The 16,452-nt window shown below is 58.3% G+C and overlaps 1 protein-coding gene and 1 long non-coding RNA gene across 2 annotated transcripts; one reads left to right on the top strand and one right to left on the bottom strand.

Moving 5' to 3' along the window:
* Positions 1-2,469: 2,469 nt before the first annotated feature.
* Positions 2,470-3,881, bottom strand: LOC131820155 (uncharacterized). Its single transcript, XR_009349485.1, has 2 exons — positions 3,670-3,881; positions 2,470-2,762 (listed from the first exon to the last, which is right to left on the bottom strand). It is a non-coding gene; the product is annotated as an uncharacterized LOC131820155 (long non-coding RNA).
* Positions 3,856-16,340, top strand: NSUN5 (NOP2/Sun RNA methyltransferase 5). Its single transcript, XM_059155730.1, has 10 exons — positions 3,856-4,015; positions 4,102-4,224; positions 4,649-4,823; positions 4,916-5,024; positions 13,763-13,901; positions 13,988-14,103; positions 14,409-14,587; positions 14,757-14,967; positions 15,043-15,183; positions 15,260-16,340. Exons 1-10 carry the CDS (start codon positions 3,923-3,925, stop codon positions 15,396-15,398), a joined length of 1,425 nt encoding a protein of 474 aa, XP_059011713.1. The 5' UTR covers positions 3,856-3,922; the 3' UTR covers positions 15,399-16,340.
* Positions 16,341-16,452: the final 112 nt, after the last annotated feature.

Below are 16,452 nucleotides of genomic sequence, written 5' to 3'. Positions count from 1 at the left end.
TCGCCTCTGCCCCTGCCGGATGCCAGCAGACACCGTGGTGTACCTGTGCGCTCACTCAGTAACTCCCGCCATGCGTTTCGCTGCCCAGAGGGCCGTGCTTGTGCTTGGAACCAAGAGGTCCATTCAGTATGGAGAAGGCAGACGAGAGAGCAGTCCCTTCGTTCTGAGGACTGGCATGTGAGCTGAGAGAAGCGGACATCGAGCAGAGGAGAAGAGCTTTGGGGCGTCCAGTCCAGGGAGGGATGCTGCAGCCGGAGCCGGGCCGGGGAGGGCCATGGGTGCTGCTCTAGAGCATACGACCTATTCTGTAGTCCTGACATCATGGGAGCGCGAGAGCCGGCAGGAAGGAGGCCGGAGGTGGGACAGCAGAGCCGAAGCAGCTTAGAGCAGGGCTGCCAACAGAACGTAGAGGTGATGGGAGAACCGGGAGGGTGTGCCGGCGGCGGGGGTGGCGGAGGCCGAGGCCGGAGCTCCGCAGCAGAGGAGCTGTGCCCTGCGGTGCCGCGACGCCCCGGCCTCAGCAGGCGAGGCCTGAGGAGTATTTGGAGCTTCTTGGTGGCTTTGGAGGAAGTGGTGTCTGTGGACTAGTGTGGGAGACAGACTGCAGGGAGTTACGTAGCACATGAGGAAGAAGGGAAGGCGGTCACTGCTGATTTTTGTTTAAAGCCGCTGGATGGGGAAGGGGAGGAAACAGAGTCAGTAGTTTGAGAGAAGGGGGGATTAAGAGAAGGCATTTGTAGGGTAGAGGAGGCGAAAACGGTTGTCCTGCAGAAATACACAGGAGCCACGTATGCAGGTTGAAGTTTTCTTAGTGGTCACGTATTAGACATTAAAAGGCACAGGTCACCTAGCGTCCACATCTTGGCTTCTAAGAGCCATTCACCGATGGAGAGGAACCAGGGCTCCTTGGGTAAGTGGCTGGTTCTAGGATTGGGGCAGGAAACACGCTGAGCAGGGAGCTGCTGGCAGTGCCCGGAAGCGCTCACAAACAAGGGTGTGAAAACCCTACAATAAGAGAGGCCTTTCAAAGGGACACAGGGAGCCAACTGAAAGCACTCCCAGTGCCAAAATGGGAAAAAGTTGAGTGACAGAATAAAATAGTACGTGTTTCCCCACTGTCAGTAGGTAGAGAGTTTCTGTGCAATTTACTTCATACTTTGAGTTGTTCGCTGAAGCGGAGTAATGAGAAGCAGCGATGACCATTACTTTATGTGGAAATATTTAACATTCCCAGACACCCCAAATTAACTGCTTTTAAGCTTCTCTTACCTTCGGCTACGTAATACGAGTGGACGCACACGGTTGATCAAGGTAAAGCACAGTTGAGAGCTATGGAGGCCGATGCTGAGAGGTGGAGGGCAGAGGGCTGGGCAGCCCCTCTACCCTGGCACGGGGTACGCACTGCGTCTACGGGGGCTTGTGGCAAGACAGTACTATTTTTACTTTTCCCCTTTTTCAATAAAATGAGAATTCTCTTAGGCTTTCTTTCAGTTAGCGGAAACAGGTACTACTGTAGGATTTTCGTAAAATGAAGTGTTACTGCAAATTTTCAAAAGGTGGGGGTGGGGCGTCTGGGTGGCTCAGTCAGTTGAGCATCAAAGTCTTGATCTCAGCTCAGGCCTTGATCTCAGGGAGGTGAAATCAGCCCCACATGGGGCTCCATGCTGGGTGTGGAACATACTTTAAAAAGAGCAGGGGAGGGGGGCCTGGGTGGCTCAGTGGGTTAAAGCCTCTGCCTTCGGCTCAGGTCATGGTCTCAGGGTCCTGGGATCGAGCCCTGCATCGGACTCTCTGCTCAGCAGGGAGCCTGCTTCCCTTACTCTCTCTGCCTGCCTCTCTGCCTACCTGTGATCTCTGTCTGTCAAATAAATAAAATCTTAAAAATAAATAAATCAGGGGATTCCTGTACTGAATTACAACTCAAGGTATGAAGTAAATATCCATGAGTCCATAATGGTAAGTGACTAATTAAATAAAGCTGGAAGAAGAGAGAATTCTGCAGAATGCCAAATAATTTATGTACCTACTTTGCCCTCAGAAAGGGAGAGTGTTAATCCCTACTCTTTAAAGGGCGGACTATACATAGTGACTCCTTCCTAGAGGGAACAGAGGGATAAAGACTAGTTTACAGTGGAAAAAAAGATGAAGAACTACTTTAGCCAGGTGATCAAGGTAAGCATCAACAGTCAAGGTCATGCTCATACTATATGCCCTTGATGTGATCTGATGAGGATGGTACATTACCTGTAGTCTTCCAAATACTCATTAAGCCAGTCTGGTCACGGGAAAAAAAATCAGACAAATCCCAATGAAGAGACATTCTACAAAACACTGACCAGGATTTCTCAAAACCATCAAGGTCATCAAAAACCAGGAAAGTCTGAGAAATCGTCACAGCCAAGGAGATAGGACACCTGAATTTAACATGGTGTCTTAGATGGTACTGAAGAACAGAAAATAGTCATTAGGTAAAAGCCAAGAAAATCTGAATCCTCTATGGACTTTATTAATATCGATGCACTTGTTAACCATTCACCTGAAGGAGTGGGGATTGGGATTGTTTTAGGGTGGATTACGTGAACAGCTACTGGCTGTCCCTGCCAGTTTGTGCACCGCTCATTCCCTCCGTCTGTCACGCAGCAGATGCTAGGTCCTTACTGCGAGAACACTGGTTTGGGAGGTGCAGCTAGGTGAGGGTCAAAAAGGATTTGCCCTCGTGGAGCCAGCTAGAGAGTAAATCATGACTGCAGCTGGAACAGGTGCTATGAAGAAAACAAAATAGATGTTACTCAGTTGGGAGTGGGGTTTCCACTCAAAGATCACTATTAACCCACCTAGAGCTACAGGACTGGGTGAAACGTTTAAACAACAATTTGGATGTAGACTAGAGTCAACCTCCTTGCAAAATGCTGACGTGCTGTTGGTGCTACAGAGAATGCACAGGCAGGTATATTCTGGTCCACGGAGGCCTGTCCACTTGAATGCTTGAGAATCTCATGTATTGGATTGATTCAATCAAATTAATGTGTACCAGTAATCCCATGAGTGCTGGGGACAGAAGCAAATCCTACAAAATCCCTGTCCTCCCAGAGATCCGCTGGGGAAATTACTATAAAGGAATTATTACAATGCACAAAAAGCCCACCATTTGGAAACAAAGTGCTCTTCCTCACATCATGTGCCAAACTGAATTCTAAATGGTTAAAGATTTAAGTGTGGGAAAAAGATGAAGCCATAGTGACTGCTATATTGTAAAGGTGTGAAGAAGCGGTTCCAAGTATGACATCAAAGGCAGAAACCACATTTTTTAAAAATATGAAAACCGGCCCCAAACTATAAACATTAAAAACAGTAGGAGCGTCTGGGTGGCTCAGTGGGTTAAAGCCTCTGCCTTCCTCTCAAGTCACGATCTCAGGGTCCTGGGATCGAGCCCCACATCGGGCTCTCTGCTCAGCGGGGAGCCTGCTTCCCCCTCCCTCTGCCTGCTTGTGATCTCTCTCTGCCAAATAAAATCTTTAAAAAAGCTTAAAAAGTGTTTTAAAACAACAGTAAACTGTAAAAAATCTACGTAAGACGAGGTATGTATTGTTAATAAACAGAGGACAGAGATGGAGGGAGTGGCCAAGAGACACTAACGGAACACAAAGGATCAATAAGCACAATATCAACCTCTGTAACAAAACAGCAGGGAAGCGCCGCCGCCCATCGGACTGGAAATGATCGGAAACAGAAGCGGTGCGAAGAGGAGCGGGAAACCGCTCTCCCAGCGCTTCACTTCACGCGGGGCTCGGGAGTGCTGAAAGGGCACGGGGGTTTCCGGGTCGAGAGTCCGCGCCCTTTGACCCGGAAGTGCAGGCGGGCGGGGCGGTGCCAAGGCGAGAGTGCCTCGCGACACGGCCGTAAAGGCGCGTGGGAGCGCAGCATGGCGCTGTACGCGACGGCGGCGACGGTGCTGGCGGCCGTGGAGGGCCGACGGGGCTCCATCAAGGGGCTGGTGTACGCCAGCAGCTTCCAGGTAGCGGGGTTCGGGGGTTCGGGCCCGGCGGGGGGGGCGAGAAGGGGGGGCCCTGCCTCAGCCGGTGTCCCCTCGGCCGCGCGCAGAACGTCAAGCAGCTGTACGCGCTGGTGTGCGAGACGCAGCGCTACTCCGCCGTGCTGGACGCCGTGATCGCCGGCGCCGGCCTCCTCCGCGCCGAGAAGAAGCTGCGGCCGCACCTGGCCAAGGTAGCGGGGCCGGGGGGTGGGTGGCGGTGCGGGACCCGGTGTCGGCGCCGGACCGTGCCCCGCGCGACTTCAGGAGGCGCCTCTGTCCGACGCGCGCGAGCGTCTCTAGCCGCCGCTCGCTGAGGCGGGGTGACCGTGCTGGACCTCCCGCGGCGGGGACTCTGGCTCAAACCCGAGGGTGGTGGTGACGACGAGGAGGAGGGTCGGATGCGGAGCGGGGCGGGTGAGCAGCCCCGGGGAGAGGGTTCGGGGCCGGGAAGCGAGACACCGGGCTGGGCTCCCCGGGCTGCCGCGCACCTGGCCTGTGGCCTTGGGCAGAGCACCTCGCCCGGACCCGGCGCTGCCTGGCAAGTGGTCGCTCAGCGCTGTGACGTCCCGAGACGCGCACTCTGAGGCCTGTCCCTCGTTCCTTCCCCACCCCCAGGTGCTCGTGTACGAGCTGCTGCTGGGGAAGGGCTTCAGAGGGGGCGGGGGCCGCTGGAGACCCTTGCTGGAGCGGCACCAGGCCAGGCTGAAGGCGGAGTTGGCGCGGCTCAAGGTTCAGCGCCGGGTGAGCCGCGACGAGGACCTGTTGCAAGTGGGATCCAGGCCTGGCACGGGTGAGCTGGAGGGCGTGTGGGCAGGAGGGCAGCGCCCAGGCCCCCAGAGGAGAGGGCCTGGTCCTGCCCCCTCACCGCCCATCGCGTCCTAGCCTCGCAGGTGCCTCGGTTCGTGCGCGTGAACACCCTCAAGACCAGCCCTGAAGATGCAGTAGATTATTTCAAGAGACAAGGTTTCTCCTACCAGGGTCGAGCTTCCAGGTGAGCTGAGAACCTGCCTGGCTGCGGGGGGCTCTGGGAAACGGGGATCCAGGGGAAGAGAGAGGAGGGGAGGTGGTGAGGGCGCTCCGGCTTTCTCCTACTTTTCCAGCAGTTTCTCTCTCTCTCCTGCCGAGGCCGGGCTTTCTCCAGCCCTTAACTTAAAATCCTGTTTATTCAGAATTCACGATTTAAGAGGAATCCTTCCAAAACAATGTGCTTAAACACACATTGTTGACTTATACTGCAAGGTAATTACTACCTAGTTAACATTCGTCACCACGTATAATACAGAAAGTTTTTTTCTCTTGTGATGAGAAAAAAGAGGAGTCGGAGGGAGAGGGAGAGCGAGACTCCTAGGCACGAGGAGGCTTCGTACCCGGTGTGCTGAAGCAGGGCTCGGCTCCGTCTCAGGCCCCTGAGATGACCTGAGCCCACATCAAGAGTCAGAAGACACGTCACTGACTGAGCCACCCAGGTGCCCCCTCTTGTGATGAGAACTTTTAAGATCTCTTAGCATCTTTCAGGTACGCAGTACCGTAGCTCTTAGCGTCACCCACCGTGCCGTACATTAGAGCCCTGGGACTTACGTATCTTATAGCTGGAAATTTGTGCTTTTGACAAACTTTACCCCTTTTGCAAGCCCCCCCCCGCCCCCGCAGTCACAAAGCCGTCCTCTGTATTTATGAGTTCGTGTTTTAAAGAGATTCCACATACGAGTGAGAATATACAGTGTTTGTCTTTGATTTATTTCACTTAGCGTAAGATCCTCAGGGCCCATCCATGTGGTCACAGACGGCAGGATTTTATATTTTGTCTGAAAAATATTCCCGTGTGTGTACGCATGTGCACACGCACACACATACGTGCACGTAGTTACATGTTTTCTTTATTCATCTAACCGTTGACATTTAGGGTTTCCAGGTCTTGGCGGTTTATATATCTGTAGCAAACGGGCCGGGTATCTTTCTGAATTAGTGTTTTCCTTTTCCTTGGAAAAACACCTAGAAATGGGATTGCTGGATCATACGGTAGGCTCCAGCTCTGATCCTGTGCTGAGCCTCTGTGCTGTTTCCCACAGTGGCTGCGCCAGTTCTCGTCACCCCCAGCGGTGATTCCCACATCCTCACCGACAGCTGTTTCTTATTTTTTGGGTAATAGCCGTTCTGACAGGTGGGAGGTGACATCTCGTTATGGTTTTGATGCTTGTTTCCCTCATGACTCATGGGATTAATTTTTTAATCCCATATGTTTACACCTTCTCTGTGTACCTGTTGGCCATCCGTCTTTGTCCAGTGTCATTCTTTTGCTCGTGACCTCCATTTTCCCGACCCCGTTATAGAAGAGACTGTTTGTTCCCTGTTGTATGTTCGTGGCTCCTTTGCCACAAACTAATCGGCCGTGCAGCTATGGGCTTATTGCTGGGCCCTCTGTTCTGTTGCATTGATCTGCGTGTGTGTTTTTATGCCGGGACCAATTCTGTGTTGTCTGCAGCTTTGTAATGTCGTTTGAAATCAGTGTGAGATCTCTAGCTTTGTGCTTTCTCAGGATGGGTCTGGTTGTTCCGTTCCATACAAATCTTAGGATTGTTCTGTACCTGTAAAATGGCCATTAGAGTTTGTTAGAGGTCACACTGGCTCTGTAGACTGCTTCGGGTAGTGTGGACCTTCAACGACATTCTTCCACTCCGTGAGTGTGGAGCAGCTTCTCGTTTGTGTCATTTTCAGTTTCTTTCCTGGTATCTTACAGTTTTCAGAGTACCGGTCTCTGATCTCCTTGGTTGAATTTATTTCTAGTTTTTTGGGGGTTTTTTTGGGATACGAGTGTAAATGAGATTGTTTTCTTAATTTCTTTTTTCTGATAACATTGGTTTGCAAACTCCCTGGGAGCCTTCCAGGTATAATCTGAAACCAGGCCGCATCCGCACGGGGCAGGGCCAGAGAAGGGACGAATAAAGAGGTGGACTGGTCCCGATGGACATGTGGCAGGTTTAGTAATAAGGGAGCTTCATACAAGGCTTGCCCTGGGAAGCCAGAAGACGAGTAGATCCCTGCACCCCGGCCCCACCAGAATCTTAAAAACAGTTCCTAGATAGGCCTTAACTGGGTTCAGTCACGTGGAGGCCCATGTTGGAGGGTAGTGTGGGTTCGGTTCCAGAATGCTGCAGTGAAGCAGGTCGGATGAATTTGTTGGTTTCCCTGTGGCCATGAAAGACAGGTTTATTGTATAGTGTAGCCTACGAAGTGTACAGGAGCGTTATGTCTGAAAAGACATTTATGTATTTTATTACTAAAAAATGCTAAACATCACCTGAACTTTTGGTGAGTCATAATCACTGATCAGAGGTCACCGTAACAAACTCTGTATTCATGAAAAAGTTTGGAATATTGTGAGGATTATCAGAATGCGACCCAGAGACAAGAAGGGAGCAGATGGTGCTGGGAAAATGGGGCCTTCGGTCTGTAAAACAAAACAAACCCCCAACAAAACCTCACTACCTGCGAAGCGTTGTCAGTAGAGCAACATGCAGTGAAGTGAGTTATGCCTGTACGCGGTCCCTGTGATCTCAGCACCACGTCACCGTCTCAAGGCTTTGTCGTTGGGGCGGCCTGTGGTGGGGAAGGCAAGTGGGGTGCTCGTTCCGAAGTCAGGGAAAGGGGTGAGGAGCCGCCTCCGTTTGCCGGGGTCCGGCTGGCGGGTCAGCCGGCGGGCCCGTGCTCTCAGTGACCTCCCCAACACTCTAACCCTTGTGACCAGCTCTAAAATCCCAGACGACCCTGTTTTCTGCCACGTGTCCTGAGTGCTCGGCAGGGGGTTCACTAGCACGGGAGGCGGACGCAGCATTAGGGGCGGGTCCAGTTCTTGCTGGGACACATGCAGGAGAAAACAGATTAAGACCACAATTTCCCAGGGGCGCCTGGGTGGCTCATTAAGCGTCTGCCTTCAGCTCCGGTCGTTCAGGATCCCGGGGCTTCCCCGCATCAGGCTTCCTGCTCAGTGGGGAGCCTGCTTCTCCCTCTCCCTCTGCCTCTGCCCTCCCCTTAGCACATGTGCTCTCAGATAAATTCATTCTTTTTCTGTTTTTTAAAGATTTGTTTATTTGACACAGAGAGATCACAAGTAGGCAGAGAGGCAGGCAGAGGGAGAGGAGGAAGCAGGCGCCCTGCCAAGCAGAGACCCCGATGTGGGGCTCGATCCCAGGACCCTGAGGTCATGACCTGAGCCGAAGGCAGCAGCTTAACTCACTGAGCCACCCAGGTGCCCCAGATAAATAAATTCTTAAAACAAACAAACTCCCCCCCGCCCCGCGAAATTCCCCAGATCAGTGGTAACACCGCTAAGCACCCCCAGATCCAAACCGTTGATTTATTAACATCCCCTAGGCTGGAGGCGCCATCGCTCAGGCCGTGGACTCGAGTCCTTGTGTGAGTTAATAAATGGCCCGTGAGCACACTCATCAGGAACACACAGGTGCCTCCTTGTGAAGCCATAATCACGTCCAAGTGCATCCTGCTGGGGAGGTCGGCTTTCAGTGTTCGGAAGGGCGGGCCCCTGGCGGCGCCGGGGGAGTGTAGCGGGGGCTCCCGTGTGTGCTTTCGTGTTCTCCGTCCCGTGCAGGGAACAGAGGTGCCAAGTGACGGTGTCATCGGGAGACAGACGACCACTGCTCTCCAGCCTGGAGGAGAGGATGCTGGCAGCTTTCCTTTCTCCTTGGCGGGGAGGGGGGGTGGGAGGCAGCACTGCCGGGCGTGAGGAGCGGGAAGCAGACATGCCAGACCCGGACCCCCACCTTCTGCCCGCTTCCGGAGCGCGCGTGCCGCTCCCGGTGGAGCGGTTTCTGCAGGGGCCGCTGGATCCCGCAGGAGGTGCGGCCGCTCTCCCGGCCCAGGGGTGGGAGGTCCCATGCCCGTTCCCGGGGCCATCCCAGCGCGCATTTCCCAGCGCAGGGGAGCCTGGCGTTCTCAGCAGCAGCATGCGGCCTTCGGGGAGAGGGTGGCGGCTCTTCCCTGCATGGAGTTGCCCGGGCGGGGGTCCCCAGTCTGGCCCGCAGAGCGGCAGGCCCCAATTCGTTTGTGTTAGAGCCTGCGACAGCGCTCAGTCCCACTAGCCAAGGAGTTTGGACCCGAGTAACCGCATCCGCTCTCTGCATCCTGTCTCCTGTCTGCCGGGCCGGCTGCTTGTGGGTCAGAGGGGTGATGGGTCCTGCATTCGCGTCATGTCCTTCTGTGCACTTGCACATCGGGACTGTTGCGGCGTGACCCCCAGTCACAGTCTAGTACACTTACCCAGGCTCTTTTCAGGTGGGGCCGAGGCGGTGACCACCTACAGGGAGGGTGGCTCGAGTGCTCGCTGGGGAGGGAGGAGCCGGTCTGGTGGCCTTGCCAGCTGCCTTGGGCAGGACTCACAACAGTTGGGCCGCGTTACTGAGCTAACCGGTCCCTCTACCTCCAGGGCCTTCTGGCTTCCTTGGTAGGTGCCCTCCCATCGGGGCGCAGCGGCGGGCCCGCATCCGTGTGCTGAGTTACTGCTGCCTGGAGGTCGTTAGGGCTGGCCCAGGAGCCAGACTGTCGTCAGCTTCTGGCCCGCCGGGCGGGGTCGTGCTGCCGTGGGAGCCCCAACGTGGAACCTTGTGAACCTGCCTGTCTTTTCATATATCCTGACCCTGCAAGGGCTCATTCGCGATCCACCCCTCCTGTTTTCCACCGTCCGCGCCACAGGGGGTCTCCTTAGGGCCACCCGCGGTGCGCGTGGGGGGCTGAGGGCTGGGGCTGGGGAGCCATCACCGGCCAGAACGTTCTGGCTGCGGCCGTGGCCGCTGTGTTGCTGCTTCCGCAGGGGCTGTCCCTGGGGGGTGTGGCGCACACGACTGGAAGCTCTTGCTCTCTGGCAGGGACACCTGGTGTCTTTTTCCTTCCAGAGCTGGGAAGCAGAGTCCTAGGGGCGCTCTCCCTTTCAGTCGTCGCTGCCACAGTGCGCAGCCTCAGCAGCTGCTCGGCTCGTGCCGTTGGAGCTTTGTCCCTTTCCCTAGTGATTTGCCTTCTCAGGCAGCTCCGTGACCCCCGCTGGACTCAGGGACAGAGGTGCTGCGCCAGGTGGGGACGCGGAGTCCTGCAGAGCTTTCTCCAGGCTCGCACACCTGCTCCTCGCTCTTGGGGGCTAGGTGAAGTGCACCTCGCCCGTCGGTCACAGCGTCTGGGACGGGGTGTGTCTTAGTGGATGAAATGACACCCACCCCCAGGGCAGTGTCTGGGCCTTGAATTTTCTGGGGGTCACTGTCCAGCCTCTCTCTCATGGATGCGCAGCAAAGCCTGCGGGACGGCCTGCGACACGCACGCTTCCACGCGATTACTAGGGTGTGCATGCGATGGCCCGTCCTCCTGGTGTGGGAAGGGTGACAGCGACAGGGCCCCTGCTGCCTTCCTGTGACCTATGCTGGGCCATGGGGGTAGCCTGGGGGCAGTGCTCAGAAGATCCCCCGCTGCCCCTCCCATGTGAAGGCAACCGGTCTTGTGCTTAGTGGCCAAGGGGACACCGTGGAGGCACGTTCTGAGAACGGCACGGCACCCTCCCCAGACTGTGGCCTTGGTGTCTGAGACGGTGGCGGCGTTGGGCACAGCCGTGTGCAGGGGGGGCCACTGCCTTGTTCGGTTCTGGGTGCTCTGCTGTCACCCCCAGGAGCTGGGACACGCATCCGTGGGCTGTGGGAAGCGCCGGGGCAGGGCGTGTGGTGCCCGCTCAATGTCGCCCATGGAGGGTTTCTCCTCTGTCCCTGTGCCTGCAGTATCGTCTGGTCCTCGGGGAGGAGGGGCGGTCTCGTGTGCCCGCGGAGTCTGATCAGTCTCCAGGTGGGATTCACCCGGACGCAGTCGAGCCGGTAGGCGGCCGGACCCGGGGTGTTCCCTAGTCCTGGGGAGGGAGACCCCCATGTCCTCAGGCAGGTGGAGGGTGCCCAGTTGGCAGCGTCAAGGGACTTTCTTGATGGGCATCGTCGCTCAGGTTTTAAGGCTTTCCACAGGCTGACGCTGCGGGGCCACAGCAAGGAGGTCCAGTCCGCGGGCCTCCGGGTTACTTTCTCCAGACCCTTCCCGGTCCGGTGGGGGTGGCCTTTTGAGCTCCGCCTCGGTCCCTGCACCCCGAACATCGTGTTGCCCGGGTGGACTCACACCTGTGCGCAGCCCGTCCCCGTGCTGGGGGCCACCTGGAGCTGGCTCCTTCCTGCTGGGATGTGGCCCCCTCAGGGCCTCCAGAGAGCGGGGTGCCGATGGCCCGTCTCACTCCCAGCGGCCTAAGAATTTGTTGTACTTCTGTATAGATTCCTGGGGTCCCGCGTGCCCAGGAAGGCCCCCCTCATTGGGCCAAGCCCCCCCCGCGGGCTGGAATAATCCAGCACCCGAGGATGTAAGTCCCTGAACTTGCTACAAGTGGGCCACTCGGCCCCTGCTGGAGGGCAGGGTGTGTGGGGCAGGGGCTCATTCTGTTGCCTTCGGCGCAGCCAGAGAGAAGCCATTGCCCCACGGCCTGTCACCGCCCGGCTGCACTGGGATGCTCCCCCAGCCTTTAGCTGGCACGTGGCAGCCGCGTCCGCAAGCTGAGGGAGGAGACCCTCTCTTCTCAAGAGTTTCCCGAGCTGGGGGGCTGCCCTGCTGGCCGGGGCTGCCCCTGCATCTTGTGTTAGGGGTCCGCTGACGGGGGGGTGCCTCAGCAGTGTGGCCATCTGCCAGCACAGCCTCCCCCCCGCCCCCACTTTGCTCTGCGGCAGGGCCACCGTGTAGTTTCTCCAGTGAGTCTGTTAAAGCGGCCTGCGCTTTCGGCCCGCCCCCCATACTCACACAGGGTCCCCAAGCATCTGACGTAGGGGCCCCCCTGCACCACACAGAGATCGCCGGCCGGTTGGGGACCCCCGCAGGCTGTGTGCTCATGGTCTCCCGTTGGCTCCCCCGTGGCTGGGAGTGATCCGAACGGGCGGGCCGCTGCGGATGGGCCGGGGACAGGCTTCCTGAGAAGGGCACTTAGCTGGGGGGCATGTCTGGGGCGGCAGCAAGACGTCTCCACGCCCACCTGCCAGAATCTTCCCAGTTGATACAAGGCCTTCACGGGTTCTGTCTGCCGCCTTCTGGATGGTCTCTGCGCCCTGGGACTGTCTCAAGACCGCATCCTGGGGCGGGCTCTGGGAGCGGGGAAGGCAGGCAGGACGCACGCCCCAGGGACGGGGTGCTGGAGGGGCTGGGGTGCCCAGACCCTGTGCCCGGCGGTGGCCACGTCATCTCCGTGGCCGCCCGGTAGTGAGTCGTCTGTGTAAGAGACACAACAGATTCTCGTGCGTGAGTTTTCTGTCCTGCTTTACCGAATCCGCTCGGAAGTTCTAGCAGTTTTCTGGCTGGCGTTTCCCGCGTTCCCCGCCCTCCTTGGTTGGATGCCGCGTCACCATGTCGCCTGCCGCGCTGACTGGGTTGCTGAGAGAAGGGGGCACGAGGGGACGTCCTTGTCCTGTTCTCGATCGCAGAGGAAGGGCTTTCAGGGGTTCACCCCCGAGTGGGGTGGCTGCAGGCTTTTCCCAGTGGCCTGCGCTGTGCCCAGCTTGTGCCCTCGACACCTGCTTTGCAGGATTTTGTCATGAGTGGACGTCGACTCGTCAGAGACCATCAGGGTCTTTGTCCTTCATTTTGTGGATGTGGGACCGGGTATTAGGTCTGCGGGTGTGGACGCGTCCCTGCGCTTTGCGCCTCCAGCACCCTGTGGTCCACGAACAGATGGCCGCGAGGCCAGCCGCCGAGCCCCGTCGCGCCCGTCCTGCCCGCTGTACCTTTCTGTCCTCCTGGACCCTGCGCGCCGTTTTCTCTTTTCACGGGCCGGAGAACCTCCCGACTGGGTCTCCCCTCTTCCCGACTTCAGCTGTGCTTGGCCGCAGAAAGCTCCGCGCACCCCCCACTTCCTGGGGGCTTGACAGCTCTGGGAAGTGCCTCTGCCCCCTCCCCGTCCCCTCGGCCTGTGGCCTGCTGCTGGGAGGCCAGGGTGGTGTGGCTGGGAACCAGGAGGCTTGGGTTTGGCTTCGGCGCTGCCCCCGGATAGCTCTGTGACCCGCTTGGCAAGGGGCGCGTGCTGTGCTCTGCGCTCCGTCAACGGCGGCCAGCGGGCCTTCCACCCGCGCTCCTCGCGTGCGGCGCCCCCGGCCCATCGGCCCCCTCCCCCCGCGGTGGGTGTGTAACTGCTGGCGTTTCGGGGGCACCTGGATGGCTCCTTGGGTTAAGCCACTGCTTTTGGCTTGGGTCATGGTCTCGGGGTCCTGGGATCGAGCCCCACATCAGGCTCTCAGCAGAGAGCCAGCTTCTGCCTCTGTCTCTGCCTGACTTTCTGCCTACTTGTGATATTTGTCAGATAAAATCTTTCAAAAAAACAAAAAAACCAGCTGGCGTTTCTGGAGCGCCTCACTCGTGCCGGATACTGTACGCATCTCGCGTGGAATAACCCAGTTCTCCCCGTGACCGCTTCCCAGAAGCGGGAGGGGGTGTGACGGAAGGCACCTGCCTCCGTGTCCCCTGCTGGAAGGTGGCGGAGGTGGGACCCTGGGCCAGGGCTGACCCGAGTGCCCACGTGTTCCCTTACCTGCTGCCTCCGTCACCAGCCATGCGTTTCTCCGCAGCAGTCTGCGGCATCTGTCACGTGAGGTCACACGTGGAAGGTCCAGCCTATTGCTCTGCCGGGGGGACTCAGAACGTTCCCTGCTTCTTGTGCCCTGGCAGCCTCGAGGACCTGCGGGCCCTCAAAGGGAAGTGCTTTCTCCTGGACCCCTTGTTGCCAGAGCTGCTGGTGTTCCCAGCCCAGACGGATCTGCACGACCACCCCCTGTACCGGGCCGGTCACCTCATCCTGCAGGACAAGGTGGGGCAGGTGGGCGGGAAGGGGGCGCACGCGTGGGTTGGACGGCACGGGGTCCCCGTGCGCCAGCGCCTCGCTCTGCCCCCCAGGCCAGCTGCCTCCCGGCCATGCTGCTGGCCCCGCCCCCGGGCTCGCACGTCCTGGACGCCTGCGCTGCCCCAGGCAACAAGACCAGTCACTTGGCCGCTCTGCTCAGGAACCAGGGGTGAGTGCCCTGGCCAGCCAGAGGGGATGGCGTCTGAGCCCACCCTTGGGAAGCGGGAACTCTGTGTTCCAAGCAGGGCGTGCAGGCTGAGAGCACCTTCCTCTGAAGAATCCCATGCGGACCTGGAGCGGTGGCGGGGGGCACGCCCAGCTTCCCGTGGGGGCGCTGCTGGGAGATCGGAAGCCCCCGCTCGGGTCCCGCTGACCAGACACAGTCCTGTGTCCCCAGTGGACGTGTTCTTGCATGTCACATCTGTGGGCCCTTGGGGGCCTGGTGATTCGCTGCAGCTGTCCCCTGTCCCCCAGGAAGATCTTTGCCTTTGACCGGGACGCCACGCGGCTGGCGTCCATGGCTACCTTGCTGGCCCGGGCTGGAGTCTCTTGCTGCGAGCTGGCGGAGGAGGACTTCCTGGCGGTCTCCCCCTCCGACCAGCGCTACCGTCAGGTCCAGTACATCTTACTGGACCCTTCTTGTAGCGGCTCAGGTGAGATGGGGACAGAGGGTGTGTGAGGGACCTGCGGCTCTGGGGTTCGCGCTGGCCTCGGGTTTAGCTCAGACTCTCCTCGTCCGGTGACCCAGGCCAGCGTTCTCACCCGTGCAGCAGGGACTTCCGCGCGAACCGAGGCCATCTGCAGCTGATGCTCTGTCCTTAGGAATGCCAGCCAGACCGCTGGAGGAGCCCGGGGCAGGCACCCCGAGCAAGGCGCGCCTGCAGGCCCTGGCCGGCTTCCAGCAGCGAGCACTGCGCCACGCGCTCAGCTTCCCCTCCCTGCAGCGCCTGGTCTACTCCACGTGCTCCCTGTGCCAGGAGGAGAACGAGGACGTGGTGTGGGACGCCCTCCAGCAGAACCCAGGGGCCTTCAGGTAGCAGGGGGCCGCCGGCGGGCTGGGGAGGGGGGCCGCTCTCTGTACCCACAGCCCTGCCGTGCTCCCCCGCAGGCTAGCCCCCGTCCTACCCTCCTGGCCCCACCGAGGCCTCAGCACTTTCCCAGGGGCTGAACACTGCCTCCGGGCCTCCCCCGAGACCACGCTCACTGGTGGCTTCTTTGTCGCTGTTCTGGAACGGGTCGAGGTGTCGAGGTGAGTGGGGTGGCGGGGGCTGCGTGGAAGGCGCTGGAGGACCAGGCTGCCAGTGACTCAGGGACTCTCCTCCTAGCTCGGTCCCCGAGGCTGAAGCAGCAGCACCCGAACTCACGGCCGGCGCTGCCCGACGGAGGAAGAAGAGACGGCGCCGGGCCTCGGCTCTGGGCACGCCGCAGGTCCGCGGAGCCGAGCCTGCTCCGGGGGGCAGTTAGAGCCCGGGCCTCCGCGCGGCTCAGCCCGCAGCCCTGCGTGACAGCTCCGTCCTTCCTACTGCCTGGTCACCGCTCTAGGAAGGAAAGCGGTAACCCTGGCTCTCCAGCGGGGACACGGTGGACTTCCTTGTCCTGGGGCCCCTACCCGGGCCGCGTGCCTGCCGGGGAGGGAGTGCCGGCCGGACCGCGGAAATAAAAGGCAGGACATGGTCCACAAATAGATCACAGTTTTTTTTTAATTCTTAATGACATAAGCAAGGAGAAAAATCTCACATTCATACGAAAAATTCCAACTAGACTCACAGGAATTAAGTCTTTATTTGTCATGGAAAGTCCCAGCCTCCCGTCCCTGTCCAGTGCACGTCCATGTACACACGCACACACACACGCACACACACTCAGGCTGTGCCGGGACACCCCCGGGGGCTCCCGAACCAGCGGTCCTGCCTGTGGGACGGAGGTAAACCAGCTCGGGGCACTACGACTCGGAGGACCGACCTTCCGTCCGGCACCTGGAAGCTCGGGGTCCAGACCTGTGCCCCAACCCCCAGACCGGACAGCGACCGGGGACTCGAGGCGCAGGCCTCTCCCCCAGCTGCCCGCACAGGGACACACGGCCTGCTCTCCCCAGGGGTGGGAGGGACAGTCGCCTGCCACAGCACTCAACCTCAGTCACGGGGTGAGGGGGGACTCATTACATCTACGTCACATTATTTATAAAATAAGAATTACATTTTATATCGTGTGTCCTGAAGGAGCCCTGGCCCCTCCGGAGAGCTGCCTGGGACAGCGCCAGAGCCTCTTGCACAGGCGTAACTTAACTCTACAGCTAACTCCTAATCGATAGCGTTTATACGTAACCACCTCAGTGAACCAAGCTTGAAGGAATTTAAAAGGCAATTTAGCTTAAATACAAAAATAAATTTTTATTTTGTTAAAAAATGTTTAAATATTTTTTTCTTTTAATTTAGACACACGCATTCATACTTCTCCCAAAGAGGATGGGCATGGCAGCGAGGCTCTTGGGCCCAGGGGATGTAATCTGGGGGCGAAG

This window comes from Mustela lutreola, chromosome 17, assembly GCF_030435805.1.
Source record: "Mustela lutreola isolate mMusLut2 chromosome 17, mMusLut2.pri, whole genome shotgun sequence".
Classification (NCBI taxonomy): Eukaryota; Metazoa; Chordata; class Mammalia; order Carnivora; family Mustelidae; genus Mustela; species Mustela lutreola.
This window is presented reverse-complemented; position numbering and strand designations above follow the sequence as displayed.